The sequence below is a fragment of the Mirounga angustirostris genome, unplaced genomic scaffold, assembly GCF_029215605.1.
Source record: "Mirounga angustirostris isolate CCGP_5_RB_7025 unplaced genomic scaffold, mMirAng1.0.hap1 SCAF_17, whole genome shotgun sequence".
NCBI classification, from domain to species: Eukaryota; Metazoa; Chordata; class Mammalia; order Carnivora; family Phocidae; genus Mirounga; species Mirounga angustirostris.
Genome location: NW_026991725.1, coordinates 45,589,405 through 45,607,962, shown reverse-complemented (window position 1 = coordinate 45,607,962; position 18,558 = coordinate 45,589,405). Strand labels below are relative to the sequence as shown.

The 18,558-nt window shown below is 59.8% G+C and overlaps 1 protein-coding gene across 1 annotated transcript; it reads right to left on the bottom strand.

Annotated features, from left to right (window-relative positions):
• Nucleotides 1-692: 692 nt before the first annotated feature.
• Nucleotides 693-17,149, bottom strand: TEKT1 (tektin 1). Its single transcript, XM_045888180.3, has 8 exons — nt 17,070-17,149; nt 12,546-12,752; nt 10,143-10,308; nt 8,866-8,994; nt 8,356-8,499; nt 6,644-6,866; nt 1,285-1,481; nt 693-979 (listed from the first exon to the last, which is right to left on the bottom strand). Exons 2-8 carry the CDS (start codon nt 12,733-12,735, stop codon nt 772-774), a joined length of 1,257 nt encoding a protein of 418 aa, XP_045744136.1. The 5' UTR covers nt 12,736-12,752; nt 17,070-17,149; the 3' UTR covers nt 693-771.
• Between the last annotated feature and the right edge of the window lie 1,409 nt (nt 17,150-18,558).

The window sequence follows — 18,558 nt, the reverse complement described above, 5'->3', positions numbered from 1 at the left end:
AAATCCTCCCCCTGTCCTCCTGGTGCTAAAGGAGGCCCCTCCCTGTCTCCCTCCGTGGCAGCCACCGGGACCCACCTGCCCTGAGCAGCCCCCACCCTGCAGCTGACATGGGCCCACAGGTGTCCCTGCCAACCGGTGAACCAGGAGCATCCCTGCCCCCCCGTACCCCGCGACCCCAGACTACAGCCCCCTGGTCCACCAGCTCCTCGGGCCCCACCGCTCGGCTGACTTCCTGGGTGCTGGATGGCCCTCTGGCCCCGTGTGTCCTCTTCACGTCTCTCAGCAGAAAGGAGCCCAGAGATGCCTGCAGGTGCCGGGCAGGCTCTCGGGGGCTCTGGGGTCAGGGCTCCCATCTGCTCTCTGTAAGACGTGAAGGGGGGTCTGAGTCAGCAGCGCCCCCGTGGTCTCCCAGGGGAGAGGAATCGGGAGAGCCAAGGGGTATCTGGTGCCTGTGAGGAGGAAGACGGGCGAGTCTCCAGAGGGGATCCAGACCCGCACTCGGCACTCGGCGGAATGTGAAGGAAGGGTCCTGGACCGCCCCCCCGCCCCCCCGCAAGTCCGTCATGTGGAGGAATGGCCTGCGCGGACAGACCCGGGGATATGCGGGACGTAACTCAAGCCAGCACTGCCTACCAGCAGCGCAGAGCCATCCCCCCAAACCCCCAAGACCCGCCCGGGGCTCCAGGCCCCGCCTGCAGTCGGCCTCCCTGAAATGAGAGTTCTGCGCCCAATTGTGACAGGGTTTACTCAGCGTCTGCCCCACGCATGCTGTCAGCAGACGGCGTCGGGGCGGAGGCCCCCGGCCCACTCGCCCTGGTCGCCCCCGTCCCGCAGGGGGATGGACTTCCTCATGTGCATGCACAGCACCTCGTCGATGTAGATGGTGTTCTCCTTGACCTGGATCTCCTCCTGCAGGCCCAGCTGCCTGCGATTCAGGCCCTTCAGCTCCACCTGAGCCCGGGCTAAGGCTTCCTTCAGTCTGGGGAGAGGGGGTACAGGATCGGGACTCCCCTCTCTGCGTCGCGCTCTCCAGGGGAAGCCAACGGACACGTGCCCCCTCCCTCCCCTCCAGACGGAAACTTCAAATCCGTGGCCCCGGGCAGAAAACCCCGAGAACCACCAACATTTAAAACACTCCGACTTTGACCTAAACATCTGGGCTGGGGCTCTAGAAAAGTGTAAACTTCGGGACACGTTTGCGGCGTGGCTGCCTTTAGTGAAGCCCGCCCTGGGGAGAGGGGCCCGAGCGCCCAGCAGGCTCCCCCATACGCGCTGCCCGCCTACCTGGCCACGTTGTGGGCAATCTCCCCGACCTCCCTGAGCAGCCGGTACTGGGCAACGTCGCGGCACAGCTCCACGTTAGGCCGGTGCATTCTGGTCTCCAGGCGTGTGTGAACCACCTTGGCGGGCCCTTCTTGGTCAAGGATGGCCTTTTCCAGAACTGTGATGTTCTTCTCCTGGCAAGCAATCTCCTCCATGACCTTGAGGAAGGGTTGGAGGAGGTGAAGGCTGGTGGCGCTCACACTCAGGTCTGTTGTGATTCCCCAGCAGGACCCCACAACGCGCCTGACCTCTCCTCCCTGCAGCCGCGACTGCCGATGGGCGAGGGGCTGCACCGCCCTCGGAACCTCACAGGCGGAATGGACCTGACTGGCCATTGTGGCATCATCCCGGGGCTGAGCTCCCTGGAAGCCACCCGCCGGCCCGAGTTCTGCCCCAGAAGCCTGAAGAGACCATACGCGCAGTTTCTGGGGTCTCTCTGATGGTGGCTTTTTCTTTTAACGTAACTACAGTATCTTTATTACACCCAAAATATAAATCTTTACTATCATGTAATATCTTACAGTATTCAAATTTCCCTGATTGTCCTTTTTTTTTTTTAAGAGTTGGTTTGTTCGAATTAGAATCCAAATGAGACCCACACATTGCATTTGGTTTTCTAATATTTCATAAGCTTTTTTTTTTTTTTTTTAAGATTATTTGAGTGAGCAAGCACCAGGGAAGGTAGGCAGAGGGAGAGAGAGAAGAGACTCCACACTGAGCATAGAGCCCCGTTTGGGGCTTGATCTCATGACCCTGAGATCACAACTGGAGCCAAAATCAAGAGTCGGCCGCCTAACCACCTGGGCCACCCAGGGGACCCTCTCCTAAGCCTTTCTTACGTTCAGTTCCCAGATGTAATACTACTTGTAAACTTAAATGTTCATGATCACTCTAAGTTAATTTTGACTAATAGTTGCTCCCACTTCAAACTTAGTTAAAATCCTTAAAACATATATTTTAAGCAGCAATTATAAATCTGATGTATAACTCTTTATAAATGCTTGCATTGTCCTGGGGTGCCTGGGTGGCTCAATCAGTTGAGCATCTGACTCTTGATTTCAGCTCAGGTCATGATCTCAGGGTCCTGGGAGGGAGCCCCGTGACGTGATGGTGGGCTCCACACTCAGCTGGGAGTCTGCTTGTCCCTCTGCCCCTCCCCCCCCAATAAATCAAATCTGTAAAAAAACAAATGCTCGCATTGTCTTAACAAACAAAGCCAATGGAGCCCTTAAAAATGGTGTCAATCGGACAAACCAGTGAAAATGATGACTCTTAGCTTCTCATAAACATGTCAGCCCTGTCTTTAAATTTAACAAAATGCTAACTTGAAATCATAGGCAGAAATCAATTACTCAACTATGTATTTTAAGTGATAATTTTTTAAAAGCAGCCTACATTCCCTTAAGTTTTACAAATACTTAAAATACCCAAAATACAGAATCTTTAAAACAAAATTACTATTACTATGGGTTAGCTTGGGAATCAGCAGTCTGGCCAAATCCAATCCGCTGACTGTTTTTGTACAGACCGTGAAATTAAAAAAGAAATCTTCATTAATAGACTATTTCTCAGAGCAGCTTTAGGGTTTCGGTGAAGTTGAGTGGCGAATCCAGAGTCATGCACCCTCCCTCCCTGGATGCGGGTTTGCTCTGTTATTAACATCTGGGGTCAGTGGGGTGCTTTTGTTACAGTGGGTGAACCAACACCAACACGGTATTAACTGAAGTCCATGGCTAACGTCAGGGCTCACTGCTTGTGGTGGACATCCTGTGGGTTTGGGACATGCACAGTGTCACGCAGAGTGGCCTCATGGCCCTAAAGCCCCTCCCCCGACAACCATGGATCTCACCGTCTTGTCACAGCTTTTCCAGAATGTCTCACAGGTGGGATCACGCAGGACTGGCTTCAGATTGACCTCTTTCATTTAGCGATTGCATGTAAGGCTCCTCCACGTCTTTTTAGGGAGCTTGATGCCTTGTTTCTCTTTGTTGCTGAATAACGTTCCATTGTCTGGATGGACCACAGTTTCCTCATCTGTTCATTTACCGAAGGATGTCTTGGTTGCTTCTAAGTTTTGGCGATTATGAATAGATAATTCCATAACCATTCACATGCAGGGTTTTGTGTGGACATGAGTGTTTGGCACCTTTGGGTAAATACCCGAGAGTGGGACTGCTGGGTTGTATGCATATGTTCATAAGAGACCACCAAGATGCCTTCCCTGGTGGCTACACCATTCTGTACTCCCACCGGCCCGGAATGAGAGCCCCTACTGCACCATGTCCTCGCCAGCATCGGGCGCCATCGACGTGTTGGGTTTGCTGTAGGTGGGTGGAGGTATCGCCTTGTTTGAACGTGAGCTTCCCTGGTGACGTCCAAGCTTATTCACCAACAGCACATCTCCTTTGGTGATGTGTCTGTTCAGATCTTTTGCCTATTTTTTAATTGGCTTGTTTTCTTATTGTTGAGCGTTTTTAAAAGGATTTTATTTATTTGAGAGAGAGAGAGAATGACAGAGAGGGAACACAAGCAGGGGGAGCAGCAGAGGGAGAGGGAGAAGCAGGCTCCCCACGGAGGAAGGAGCTCGATGCAGGACTCGATCCCAGGACCCCGGGATCATGACCTGAGCTGAAGACAGATGCTCAACTGACCGAGCCACCCAGATGCCCCCAAACATAAGACATTTACAACAGAGTATCTCCACACTGCAGAATTTCTTCACAAAAACGAAAATGAGGCACAAAGTAAGACTCCAAGTGGCTGTTCCGTCTGCCAAGCAAGGACAACCACCTGACAGCGAGTTCGTTCAGTCGGGATCGATGGCGGCAGCTGAGGGAGGGTGTCCAGAGAGTACCACCCTGTTGAAGACTATTAGTCTTTCTGCAGGAATTGCTGCTTAGGGAGTCAAGGATGTTGGAGCACCAGTAGTCAATAAGAAATGTGGCACGGGATTGTGGACGAGTGTCCTGGCTCTTCATGAGCGGGCAGGTGCCTGATACTGCTCAGCTGTGCTTTATGCAGCGACTAAAGATTCAGCCTCTTGAGTGGTCACATTAAAACCACCGGTGAGGGTATTTTCAAAAAGCTGAGAAAACACAAATTCAGTGCAACCTGAAGCGGAATCTGCTAAGACGTGCTGACCCTGTTGACAGAGCTTGTGGAAACACAAGCCACGTGGAGCCTCTGGGTGTCCTCACGAAGCACTTTGCAGAAAACCTCTGCATCTGTAGTGTGTTGCAGAACCAGGAGTGCCAACAGTATGCTCCGTGAGCTCTCGTGGATTTGACCATCCTAAGTTCTGTGACTTTTTGTCAGAAACAGAAGCTGACTTTCCCAACTACTCAGCAATTCAGGGTTTCAGCGGTGGTGAAATTTTAATTAGCTCAGGACCAAGACTGAAATTCCTCTGAACAAGGACCATCCTCAGCCACTGTGATCAAATACTGAATGGCTTTAGAAATGAGCTAGAGGTTAACATAAGAATAAGAATAAAAAAAGAATAAAAAAAAAAAAAAGAAATGAGCTAGAGGGGAGTAGAGTCTAGCAATTCCACAAAGACCTCCTAAGCGACGGGTCCATTCCGTTAAACCCTATGCTTACATACTGCTCTTCTTGGGCAGAGCTGGTCTGAACGAAAAGACGTTTTCAAAGATGAAATGTGTAGAAGTCTCATTACAGATCAGGCTTCACATTTCCCATAGATTTTGATGGAAAACGCTAACTGTGAACCCCAACAAAGCAAGATATTGGTGCTCCTCCAAAGAGAATTACTGCCTTTTATTCAGTAAGTCTGTATTTCAAAAAACTAGACTCAATTATTATTATTTTATCTTCAGGGTTGGCAATGAGATGTTTGTGGATGTTTGTTTTCTTTCTTATTCTATAAATCACATATAGAATTCCTTGATTTGGCCTCTTGGCCCACAAAGCCTAAAATAGTTGCTATCTGACCTTTATAGAGAAAGTGTGCTGTCCCCTTAAGATAACCTAAACCCTGAGTTAGATTAAACATTCCTTTTCTTAATTTTAAATCTTGCTGGGGCTAAAATATGCCCAATAAGGAAACAAATGTGCCTCCAAAGATGAAACAGGGTCACCCCACCGTTGCCTTGGGGCTGGTCTTCTCGGCCTGCTGTCTCTTCTAGCCACAGGTTGACCAGAGAGAGGCTTTTCTCTAGAACCAGGACGGGGTCCCCACACGCTCCCTGACCCGGCTGCTCACAGAGCAAGGCCACCCACCCAGGCAGCACCACTCTCCATCGGCCGAATGGCCCGTAGGAGAGGGAATAGTCCCCATGTTTAGTCCTACTCTTCACCTTGACGGGACCCTGACTGATTTCCCCACTTGGTCTCTTCAACCACGATTCTTCTCAGTACGAGGATGACTGCAGATTAAATGTGGGCTAGCTCCTCAGGTGCGTGGGCTTTGGGGCCACTGTCTCTAGCCCATGCCCACCGGGCACCTTCTCTGGGGCCCTCCCACAGCCGAGGAAGAGGGTCCCATCCCCGGGGCTGTGCCAGCGCCTGCAAGCCTAGCCCCAAGCCAGACGGGCTGGAGTGCAAAATACACGTCGGGTTTTGAAGACTTGGTTTTTAAAAAAGAAAGTAACTGCGTCACTAACTATGTACACTGATAACATGCTAAAGCAATATTCTTGATGTGTTGGGTTAAATAAAACATGTGCCTTTCCACCTTTGTGAAAGGCTGCTAGAGACGGTGAACGGCGCCCGGGGCTGCGTCCGATCCTCTGGGGCAGTGCTACCTGGCCAGCCCGATGTGCGCGGAGCCTGCCCACCCCTCCTGCCCACATACCTGCTCCGGACCTACCACCCATGCCCAGGACCCAGGGGTGCTGCCTTGTGGGGCTGCGATCACTCACTACTCGGGAACCTTGCCAGCCCCCTGTTAAATAGGCAGCTTGAAACTGACCGTGGTGGACGTATTTCCACCACAGAAACCTGCAAATGCGAAAAATTAGAGCCTTGCGTTTTGAATTGTTTCCTGAGCGCTGGTTTACCAGCACGTCCCGGGGAACGGAGAGGCACAAGGAGCCAGAATCCTGAGCCGGCCACGGGTGTGCGGAAACTGACTCAGGGAAATGCCAGGGTCACAGAGGTGGTCAACACCCTCCAGCCCGCGGCCACATCTCACGCAGGAGGAACTGAGGCCCAGAGTTGGCCAGATCCCCTCCGGTCCCCAGAAGCCCACGCCCTGCTGCAAAGACGGGGAGCTGTGAGCGCACCTCCCTCCTGGTCAACCCGCGAGCACAAGCCTGGAGGCCGGCAGTCCGGCCCGGCGGCCCCCCTCCAGGGCGCTCACCTTGGCCAGGTGGGTGGCCAACTGGTCCCTGGCAGCCTTGGTCTCCTTCAGCCCGTTCCTGAACGCCGTGTCCACCACGTCGCACTGCCTGCGCAGGTCGTTGGCCGTCTGCGACAGGATCCGGTCCACCAGGGCCTTCAGCGCCAGCGAGTTGTTCCTCTGCCTGTCGGCCTTCTCCACATTGCTGTTGGAGAAGTCCAGCCAGTCTTCCAGACTCACAGAGCTGCAAGGGAAGCCACGTGGTCCCTCACAGTGTGTCTGGGCTGTGGAGGAGAGGGCGTCCCGGAAATCTGCGCTGGTGCTGAGCTTTATCTCCTAGGCCAGGTGCCGGACACGTGGGGACCCCAGGCGGGGACCCGCCTTCTGGTCCACACAGCTGTGCCATCTCCCCACCGAGTGGTGGCCGAACTCAGGTCGCTCCCCACAAATGTAAGTGAGAGATGCCGCTGGGATCGGGGGAGGACAAGGCCGGCGTGTCCTGGGCATTCTGCAGGACCACTGCCCGCCCTGGGAGAAGCCAGTGCCTGGCAGCACCGCGGCCAGAGGAGAGGCTCGCCCACCAGGCTGCCCCTTGCCCGGTCAGCGTGGTCGGGGGTCAGTGGAGCCTCAGAAGGGCCCGCAGCCTGGCTGCCCCAGCCTGACCTGACCCAACCTGACCAGGGAATGCGAGCAGGGACGCGAGCAGGGCGCCCGCAGGAACCCCAGATAATAAGTGCACGTCACGTTAAGCTGCTGCTTTTCGGATAACAGATTACACAGCAAACGTAAGGACAGTGGTGATAAGTCATCAGACCAGATGGCTGCGCCTGTGCACCTTCCTCCAGGTATGCAGAACACGCCCCAACACCGGTTGTCTCTGTGGGTGTGCCGTGGGAAGGGGAGCCTGGGGAACTATCAGCCTGCCCTCGGGACGTCTGAAAGCAGGACAGGCAGACGAACCAATTCTCACCATTTATAGGGATTTGACATCAGATGCTCCTAAAGTGGGACCACGGGCCGTTCAGTACCACGTCAGAATGACCCTCGGGCCGCCCTCTGCCAGGGACACAGGGCCCCACTCACCGTGGCCGGACCCTCAGGGCCAGGTCACGGCCAGGGACAGGGGCCCCCACTCACCGTGGCTGGACCCTCAAGGCCAGGGACGGGGGCCCCACTCACTGTGGCCGGACCCTCACGGCCAGGGACGGGGGCCCCACTCACTGTGGCCGGACCCTCACGGCCAGGGACGGGGGCCCCACTCACCGTGGCCGGACCCTCACGGCCAGGGACACGGGGCCCCACTCACCGTGGCTAGACCCTCACGGCCAGGTCACGGCCAGGGACACGGGGCCCCACTCACCGTGGCTGGACCCTCACGGCCAGGGACAGGGGCCCCACTCACCGTGGCTGGACCCTCACGGCCAGGGACACGGGGCCCCACTCACCGTGGCTGGACCCTCACAGCCAGGGACGGGGGCCCCACTCACCGTGGCTGGACCCTAACGGCCAGGGACACGGGGCCCCACTCACCGTGGCTGGACCCTCATGGCCAGGTCACGGCCAGGGACACGGGGCCCCACTCACCGTGGCTGGACCCTCACGGCCAGGGACGGGGGCCCCACTCACCGTGGCTGGACCCTCATGGCCAGGGACACGGGGTCCCATGGCCAGGGACACGGGGTCCCACTCACTGTGGCTGGACCCTCACAGCCAGGGACGGGGGCCCCACTCACTTTGGCTCCACCCTCACAGCCTTCTCCGAGTAGTGGATATTCGGGGAGTTGTTGTTGAGGGAGAGGCAGATGTCGTCAATGGTCAGGGCCACAAACTTGTCCTTCAAGTCCTTCTCCAGGTTGTACCTGGCCGAGCGGTTCAGCCTGAAGGACAGAGGAGGTGGGGTCTCCCACTGCAGTGCCGGGCAGCCCCGCAGGTTCCCGGGGGCAACGAGCCAGCGCCGAGCCAGCACTGGGTCTGGTGTGGGACGCAGCACCTGCTCGCCTCCGGCCCGCCCCCAGCACCACACACACTGCGGGCGCTGGGTGACAGCTTAACTAACCGGCCTGGATCTTCAAGACCCTGCTGATGGGAGCGGTCCGAGCTCTGGCAGGAAAGGGCTCCAGTTCACCATCGGGGTGAATCCACCCGTCCCCCCCACAGCCGGTGGGCGGCTGTCACGTGGGGCTCACGCCGCGTGTTGTGTTCCCACCCAGCCTCCTTCTGGGACACGCCGCGGGGAGCTGCACCTGATCTGCTCGGACACCTCCTCCAGGGTGCGGGTCAGAAGAGCCATCACCCCGCGGATGACCTCGGCCTCCTTCACAAGCTCCTGTTCCACCTCATCGCGCACCAGGTCAATGCCCACCCGCTTCTCCCTGGCCAAGGGGAAGGGGCCGGTCATCAAGCGCACGCAGGGGTGCTCGAGCCACGTAGAGCTACCTGGACAACGGGTTAGACTATGACCCAACCGTCTGGATGGCGTGGTCAGGGATATGCATGAGTCAGTATCTGTGAGACTTCAAAATACCCAAAACCCAAGGAAGCAAGATCCATCGGCCCCTGGTCACCTGGTCAGAAAAACGCCAGATGCACTTTTCCCCTCCATTGGGCCATGATTCTGGAAGACTTTTCCTTCTAATCTGTTCATTGGAAATGTCCTTTTGATTTAGAATTGTGAAGACATGTGTCTCTTTCCTGGAAACAGGACCTCGTCCTGATTTTTGCCAAGGGCTTGAACCCAGAAACGTGCTCTACCATGAAACAACAATGCAACGTCCACATCCCCCCAGGGCGGGCACTCACAACATGTTGGGCACCGGACGTGGAGGGGCCTGTTTCGGGGCGTGACCGCAAACGGGTGGGGACCTGAGTGCCTCCCCCGAGCAGAGAGCATCGCCCACTCACAGGACTTCAAGGAGGAAAATGACGGTAAAAAGGTACGTTTGCATGGGGCTCTCTGGATTACAAAGTTCTTCCATGGGGCTCTACGTACTGACACAGACTTATCCTCTAGGAACTGGACCCACTCTGCCTGCCCAAAACAGAGACACCCAGTTCCCAGTTTCTGCTGGTGTGGCCCTGTGACTAAGCTCCGGTCAATGGGCTGCACGGGCAAATGGGGAACACCAAACCCTAATTATTCCTACTTGGCTGGAGCATGGATGGAATGGCTGGAGCTCTGGCTGCCGTCTGGAGTCACGAGGTCACCTGGGGGCGTGAACCCATGTGGCAGAGCCCTGAGACCCACACCATGCCAGTCCCACACTGACTTCCTCCAGACTCCTTAACCCCGAGAGAGAAAGAACGGCCCTACTTAAGTTCAGTGTTATTTTACAGTTTTCTGAGTCTCTGCAGCCAAACCTAGTCCTAACTTAACATTTAAAGTAAGGTAGTGAAGAGCTCCTTCCCTGCCCGGCACGGCGGGCTCCAGAGAACACGCACTCGCCGGCCTCGTTGGGACCCAGCCCCCAGCGCAGCTGGATTCTACCCCCAGCACCGGGTCCCCCACGACAGCGACTCCCACCTGTATTCCAGGCACATCTGGGTGATATGCAGGGGCTCCTTCATGCTCTCCAGCGCCTTCACCAGTCTGGTCTGGTACGTGAGCAGGTCCTCCGTGACGTACACCAGCTGCTCGAGCTTGTCGTCCTGCTCCTTCTTCCAGAACCTGACTTCCTCGAGTCTCTGTTCTGAGGCACACAGAGAAAGCACACGGCGTTACACGTGGGTCAGTCCGCTCCGGCCGCCGCCAGCTCCGGGATCAGAAACGTAAAGACCATCCTCAAACTACCCCAGCCATGTTCTTCGCTGCCTGGCGCCCCTTTCCACCTTGTAAGTGCTGATTAGGGGAGGGCAGGGTGGGGGCAGCAGGAGGGAGGGAAGGAATCTCTTCTTACAAGGTCAACATCCAATTAACGCAAACATTGTCCACACTGGTTGACTTTAATTCTTTAACACCTGCTGTTTTTAATACCTTTTAATTTTATCAAAGATCTAGATGTATGTTGTTTGAAAAGTCGACCAGCGCCAATGTTGCAGTTCTCTGACCTGTCCCCACCCACTCCCGCTTTCTGGGAGCAGTGCATTTTTTTTTTAAGATTTATTTATTTATTTTAGAGGTGGGGGGAGGGTGGGGCAGAGGGAGAGAGAATCGCAAGCAGACTCCCCACTGAGCACAGAGCCCAACACAGGGCTCGAGCCCACGACCCTGAGATCATGACCTGAGCCGAAATCAAGAGTCCAATGCTCAGCCGACTGAGGCACCCGGGCGCCCCGGGAGTAATCACTTTTTAAATGCTTTCAGAATTTCTCCTGGAATTTGCTCACACTGCTACTTACTCATGATCAGTTTAAACGATATCTACCAATTTCCTGTGACTGGAAGCCAGGATTTGCTCTCGGACGACACGCTCCTGTTCCTCGGTCTTCCCCGTAGGGCTGTGTGCCCTTTTGTCACAGAACAGCTCCACGCTTGTTTGTAAGACCATAAATGCGTAAACGCTATATGCACCTGAGCCGCGTGGTGCCCTACAATCAATTTCTCCTCATGTACAGTTTTCTGTTGGTTTTTGGAGGGGCTGGTAGGCACGTTTTTGTTTCACTTTCCAGAGACTCATGACTAATGTTTCCTCGGACTTTCTGACAGAACTACAAACACACCCCAGCATTTTCAGCCCCATCAAGGAACCCGCTGGGTCTGCTTCTTCCCAGGACCTCTGCCCTGGAGCGCTTTCTCCTCCCGCCCTCCCTCCTGCTGGCTGGTGCTGGTCCTGGTTCCAGAACCCCTCACCCTGCACCTGCCACCACCCCCTTTCTAGCTGTCACCTGCTCCTTCCCTCCCCCCTCACCTGCTGAAGCACGCCCTCCTCAGAGACGGGGGCATGCAAGGTGAAAGCCTGAGGTCTGAAAATGCCTTCATTCTACCTTCATTGTTTTGACTTTGGCTACGTGTCGATTTCTAGGTTGTAGGTGATTCTCATTTAGAATTTTGATGACGTGGCTTCATGTCCTCTAGTCTCCAGAGTTCCCGTGGAGAATTCCCGATTCTCTGTGTGACCCCAAAGGCTTTCAGGGGTCTCTTCCCTGTTTTCCTAGTGTCAGCAGCACTCGATCATTATGCCAGAAGCTGGAAACAGACCCTTTGGCTCTAGGGGATTTCCTAGGATTCCTCCGCAGACGGTTTCCTCTCTTCCTCTTTTCTGCACCCCTCTGGAATCCCTGTTAGATAAGGAGCCTCTCTGTGGGTCCCCTAATTCTTACCCTTCCTCTCCTATTATCCATCCACCTCTTTGTCTTTTTTTCTCTACTTCCTGGAGATTCTTCAACTTTCTCTTTCAACCCTTCTTTTGATTTTTACAAACGTGCTCTCACGTTTTTAATTCCCAAGGATGCTTTCTTATTCCCTGAGTGTTCTTTTTCAAGATTCTCTTGTTTCCTAGATGCAGTGTCTTCTTCAAATTTCCTGAATATTTTATGGCGTATTTTTTCTTTTGCCGTGTGTGTGTGTGTGTGTGTCTGTCTGGGTGTCTGTCATGCTAGAGGTGCTCCTCAAGTGTCTCTGACCCTCACCTGATTATATTTGAGGCTACAAGGCTAGCGTGCTAACTGGGACCTCTTTCTGCAGGGTCTGGGTTTGCACTTCATTGTCCAGAGAGACCGGGCAGCCCAGGCATCTCTTAGATGCTCAGTAAGTGCATCAAATCCGTAAGAAAACGAACGACGGAGCCTGGAAAGCAGGCTGGGTTACCATCCTCTGTCTGTCTTGGGGCAGTGAGCTTAAAGACAGAACCTGAAAAATGCACGTTTTCCCCCAGCACTCCAAGACACTCCACTGCCCCTCCTGACCACGGAACACAGACGGCAGCGTGGCTACACCTCCCTGTGGCATCCGGGCTGGGGCGCAAATGTCGCAAGTGGGGCATCCTACCTAGTTTCTTTTCTGCATCGCTTTGAGACTTCCTTGTGGTCTTTTCAATCTCGTCCACAAGCCTCTGGCTCTCTGCCACCAATCGTTCGGACCGGGACCTCTGGGCCTCCGCTCTGTGGTACTGGTTCTTGTTAGCGAGGTGCCACTCGGAGGGCAAGAACTTGGGTGGAGGTTGTAGTAGTTTGGCCATGTCGGTTTTCCAAAGTCCTGGTCACAAAGACATGTGTTTAGTTTCGCCAAAAGCATCTGGTCCTTTTTTATGTCTGTTTTCACTCAAGTGTGATATACACACCCAAGGGTGCATAAACGATCATGTGTACACAAAACGAACCCATCCGTGCAGCCGGCACCTCGGCTCCCTTCTGGTCAGTGCCCTCTGCCCGCGCTCCCATGGTGCGACCACTAGGAGTTAGTTTTGGTATTTTTGGACTTGGCGTAAATGGACTCGCCCAGTGTGCACTCTCACATCCGACCCCCTCCACTCAACATCATGTCTGTAAGATTCGTCCCCGCTGCCCCTGTAGCTGCGCTCTTCAGGTTGGGGTCTCTGTGCGGGACCCTGTGACGACACCGCGCTCACCCGCCTCTTCTACCGTGTATGGATATTTGGGTTCCGGGGCTATTCTCACGTGTGTCTTTTGGTGACCACAAGGACACATTTTTATGACTCATCAGAACGGCTGGGCCTAGGCAGTGTTCACTTTTAGGACATTCTGCGGACCGAGGAACCAGCCACATTTCCTCAAGATGAACATACGTGGCATCTGTACACTCAGAGCTGGGTATGGGGCCCACTCCACAGGCGATAATGAACCCTCCGCAGGACAGAGAAAAGCCAGAAGGTGGCCTGCGGTGGGGGGGGGAGGGGGGGCGGGGGCTGGGGAGGGGGGGGAGGTGCCCCCCTGCTCCCCACCACGGCACCTGCTCCCACCATCACCCCTGCTCCCCACCGCCGCCCCTGCTCCCCACCGTCCCACCTGCTCCCCACCGCCGCCCCACCTGCTCCCCACCGCTGGCCCTGCTCCCGACCACCGCCGCCCCTGCTCCCCACCGCCCCCCCTGCTCCCCACCGCCGCCCCTGCTCCCCACCGTCCCACCTGCTCCTGACCACCGCCGCCCCTGGTCCCCACCGCCGCCCCTGCTCCCCACCACCGCCCCTGCTCCCGACCACCGCCGCCCCTGCTCCCCACCGCCCCACCTGCTCCCCACCGCCGCCCCTGCTCCCCACCGCCGGCCCTGCTCCCCACCGCCGGCCCTGCTCCCGACCACCGCCCCTGCTCCCGACCACCGTCGCCCCTGCTCCCGACCACCGCCGCCCCTGCTCCCGACCACCGCCGCCCCTGCTCCCCACCACGGCCCCTACTCCCGACCACCGTCGCCCCTGCTCCCGACCACCGCCGCCCCTGCTCCCCACCGCCGCCCCTGCTCCCCACCATCCCACCTGCTCCCCACCGCCCCACCTGCTCCCCACCGCCGGCCCTGCTCCCCACCACCGTCGCCCCTGCTCCCCACCGCCGCCCCTGCTCCCCACCATCCCACCTGCTCCCCACCGTCCCACCTGCTCCCCACCGCCGGCCCTGCTCCCCACCACCGCCCCTACTCCCGACCACCGTCGCCCCTGCTCCCGACCACTGCCGCCCCTGCTCCCCACCGCCGCCCCTGCTCCCGACCACCGCCGCCCCTGCTCCCCACCGTCCCACCTGCTCCCCACCACCGCCGCCCCTGCTCCCCACCACCGCCCCACCTGCTCCCCACCGTCCCACCTGCTCCCCACCACCGCCCCACCTGCTCCCCACCGCCGCCCCTGCTCCCCACCGTCCCACCTGCTCCCCACCGCCCCACCTGCTCCCCACCGCCGGCCCTGCTCCCCACCACCGCCCCTACTCCCGACCACCGTCGCCCCTGCTCCCGACCACCGCCGCCCCTGCTCCCCACCGCCGCCCCTGCTCCCGACCACCGCCGCCCCTGCTCCCCACCGTCCCACCTGCTCCCCACCACCGCCGCCCCTGCTCCCCACCACCGCCCCACCTGCTCCCCACCGTCCCACCTGCTCCCCACCACCGCCCCACCTGCTCCCCACCGCCGCCCCTGCTCCCCACCGTCCCACCTGCTCCCCACCGCCCCACCTGCTCCCCACCGCCGGCCCTGCTCCCCACCACCGCCCCTACTCCCGACCACCGTCGCCCCTGCTCCCGACCACTGCCGCCCCTGCTCCCCACCGCCGCCCCTGCTCCCCACCGCCGCCCCTGCTCCCCACCGTCCCACCTGCTCCCCACCGCCCCACCTGCTCCCCACCGCCGGCCCTGCTCCCCACCACCGCCCCTACTCCCGACCACCGTCGCCCCTGCTCCCGACCACCGCCGCCCCTGCTCCCCACCGCCGCCCCTGCTCCCGACCACCGCCGCCCCTGCTCCCGACCACCGCCGCCCCTGCTCCCCACCGTCCCACCTGCTCCCCACCGTCCCACCTGCTCCCCACCACCGCCGCCCCTGCTCCCCACCACCGCCCCACCTGCTCCCCACCGTCCCACCTGCTCCCCACCGTCCCACCTGCTCCCCACCACCGCCCCACCTGCTCCCCACCACCGCCCCACCTGCTCCCCACCGTCCCACCTGCTCCCCACCGCCCCACCTGCTCCCCACCGCCGGCCCTGCTCCCCACCACCGCCCCTACTCCCGACCACCGTCGCCCCTGCTCCCGACCACCGCCGCCCCTGCTCCCCACCGCCGCCCCTGCTCCCGACCACCGCCGCCCCTGCTCCCGACCACCGCCGCCCCTGCTCCCCACCGTCCCACCTGCTCCCCACCGTCCCACCTGCTCCCCACCACCGCCGCCCCTGCTCCCCACCACCGCCCCACCTGCTCCCCACCGTCCCACCTGCTCCCCACCGTCCCACCTGCTCCCCACCACCGCCCCACCTGCTCCCCACCACCGCCCCACCTGCTCCCCACCGTCCCACCTGCTCCCCACCGCCCCACCTGCTCCCCACCGCCGGCCCTGCTCCCCACCACCGCCCCTACTCCCGACCACCGTCGCCCCTGCTCCCGACCACCGCCGCCCCTGCTCCCCACCGCCGCCCCTGCTCCCGACCACCGCCGCCCCTGCTCCCGACCACCGCCGCCCCTGCTCCCCACCGTCCCACCTGCTCCCCACCGTCCCACCTGCTCCCCACCACCGCCGCCCCTGCTCCCCACCACCGCCCCACCTGCTCCCCACCGTCCCACCTGCTCCCCACCGTCCCACCTGCTCCCCACCACCGCCCCACCTGCTCCCCACCACCGCCCCACCTGCTCCCCACCGTCCCACCTGCTCCCCACCGCCCCACCTGCTCCCCACCGCCGGCCCTGCTCCCCACCACCGCACCTGCTCCCACCACCATCACCCCTGCTCCCCACCACCACCCCACCTGCTCTGCACGCAGCCCCCGGGGACAGCTGCCCGCCCACGGCCCTCAGGGCCCCCGCCTTCCCACAGCTCCCGAGTCCCTCCGGGTGCGGGCTCAAAATGCACCCACGCAGCCCCCGGGGAGATGGAGAGCAGGCCGGCGGGGGCTGGCACGGGGCCCGGGCCGGGGCCGGAGGCTGGGCGGCCCGCACTCACCGCGGCGCCTGCGGGAACCACGGACCACACGTCCGCCAGCGCCTCCAGCAGAACCACCAGGTAAACGGCGCGTCTCCGTGGCAACCGGGGCCGCGTCCCCCGGGCGAAGGGGGCGGGGCCGCGTCCCCCGGGCGAAGGGGGCGGGGCCGCGTCCCCCGGGCGAAGGGGGCGGGGCCGCGTCCCCCGGGCGAAGGGGGCGGGGCCGCGTCCCCCGGGCGAAGGGGGCGGGGCCGCGTCCCCCGGGCGAAGGGGGCGGGGCCGCGTCCCCCGGGCGAAGGGGGCGGGGCCGCGTCCCCCGGGCGAAGGGGGCGGGGCCGCGTCCCCCGGGCGAAGGGGGCGGGGCCGCGTCCCCCGGGCGAAGGGGGCGGGGCCGCGTCCCCCGGGCGAAGGGGGCGGGGCCGCGTCCCCCGGGCGAAGGGGGCGGGGCCGCGTCCCCCGGGCGAAGGGGGCGGGGCCGCGTCCCCCGGGCGAAGGGGGCGGGGCCGCGTCCCCCGGGCGAAGGGGGCGGGGCCGCGTCCCCCGGGCGAAGGGGGCGGGGCCGCGTCCCCCGGGCGAAGGGGGCGGGGCCGCGGCCGGGCGGCTCTGCGCAGGCGCGACCCTGCGGCCTCGCGGCAGCCGGGGAGCCACACTGGGCGCGCGGCGGTCCCCACCTCCCACGCCCGCGGGGGACACCAGGCAGATGACCGCGATCGCGGCCCCGAGCCCGGGGCCCCTGGTGCTCAGCGGGTTGGGCCTGGACACGGACCACCAAGCCGGCCCGCGGGAGGAGGTGCGGGAGGCCCGGGGCGGCTGCGGTCGGGAGGGCCGGGGGCCGGGGTCGGGAGCAGCTTGTCCGGCTGCGGAACGAGAGGACAACGCTCGGGGTATGTGGGCTAGGGCTGTAATACTGGCGAAGCACTCACAGGTAGAAAATAAAGGAATTACCCGGGGGGGAGAAACACGGACAGGTCGTCGTCCTCACGGCCGGAAACCCAGAAAGTGGGAGTTCAAATCTCCCGCCCGTGTGACGGACAGCGGCACCACTTTACAGCAGCCAATCGAAGGCCAGCTCCCCTCTAAGGACAGCCAGTCAGAGGAGGCTCGGCCTCGTGAGGCCCGCCCCTAGGTCTCGCGAGGCGTCGGAGCGCCCGGGAGACCCGCAAAGCGTCGTGCATATTAAGCAGCCGCCTGTCCAATGGCGTGCAGGGGAGGTGGTGTTGCATATTCATGTCCCCGCCCCCAAGGAGGGGCTACTTAAGGAGCGCGCGGCGTTTCCCCCCGCCCGTGTCCCGCCGAGGAGCCGGCGTGCCTGTGTGCGGTGCGGGCGAGGCTGCGCGCGGGAGCCGGGTCGGGGTCGTGCGGCTCCCGCGGGCGCGGGGCTCCCGCACTTGGGCGACAGAAGGGGGCGGCGTCCTGGAAGGCCCGCCAGGCGCGAGGCCCCACCCTGGGGGCGCCCCCAGTCTGCAGACCGCAGGCTTCCTGGGACTGTTGGAAACGGCAGAATCGGCACAAGTACTGAAATCAGCTCTGTGGGTTATGATCGTAGGTCGCCGTTGTGTCTGCATCCGTGAGCAGAGGTAACCCTAGCCCTCCCTCACGGGCGGAGGCGCTGGGAGAGCCCTGAGACCCTCCCCCGCGCACCCGCTCTGGGTCAAGGGACATCGGCCCCTCTCCGCTGGTGGTCCGCGCTCTGAAGGCCCAACGCTGCTGCATCTCCCGATGTGCTTAAGAAAGAAGGAAGGAGGTTAAGCGACTGCCTTGGGCTCGGGTCATGATCCTGGAGTCCCGGGATCGAGTCCCGCATCGGGCTCCCTGCTCGGCGGGGAGCCTGCTTCTCCCTCTGACCCTCCCCCCTCTCATGCTCTCTGCCTCTCATTGTCTCTCTCGCAAATAAATAAAATCTTTAAAAAAAAAAAAAAAAAAAAGAAAGAAAGAAGGATGGAGAAGGAACTCTCCTTTGCTGTTTATTCTGGAGTTCCAGTGTAGTTACAAGCATTTGAAAAAAAGAAAAACCTTATTTTGCACATGCAAGCCAGCAAAGGACTGAGCCCAGCAGAGGAAGTGTGAAACAACTGGTCATCACTAAACACTCCGCGTGCGTCTGGCACCAGGCTGTGGGTAGGGATTAATGGAGCACCCAGCACAGGGCTTAGAATCTGCTAAATTAGCAAGCATGCCACCAAAGCTTACAAAGTAGAAATATTCAGGCAAGGGGCACTGAAACTTTACACGATTCTGAGATTTTCGTCGGTTGGAATAAAGCTGTGTTTCCCAAACCTGAGTCATTCTGGCACCAACTTCTTCCTGACCCAGCCATGCACCACCTGTAAAGTTACTTTGGTGTTTTCCCTCAACTGCACTCATTTTTACATGGAAGCATAATTATTTTTTTTTTTTAAGATTTTATTTATTTACTTGAGAGAGAGAATGAGAC

Excerpts from the sequence above, each read along its gene's own strand:
- TEKT1 (XM_045888180.3), bottom strand. The coding sequence starts at position 12,735 with ATGGCCAAACTACTACAACCTCCACCCAAGTTCTTGCCCTCCGAGTGG. Across the intron at positions 1,482-6,643 it reads TGGCCACCCACCTGGCCAAG|GTCATGGAGGAGATTGCTTG; the intron begins GTGAGCGCCCTG and ends CCCTTCCTCAAG. Across the intron at positions 980-1,284 it reads ATTGCCCACAACGTGGCCAG|ACTGAAGGAAGCCTTAGCCC; the intron begins GTAGGCGGGCAG and ends CCCTCTCCCCAG.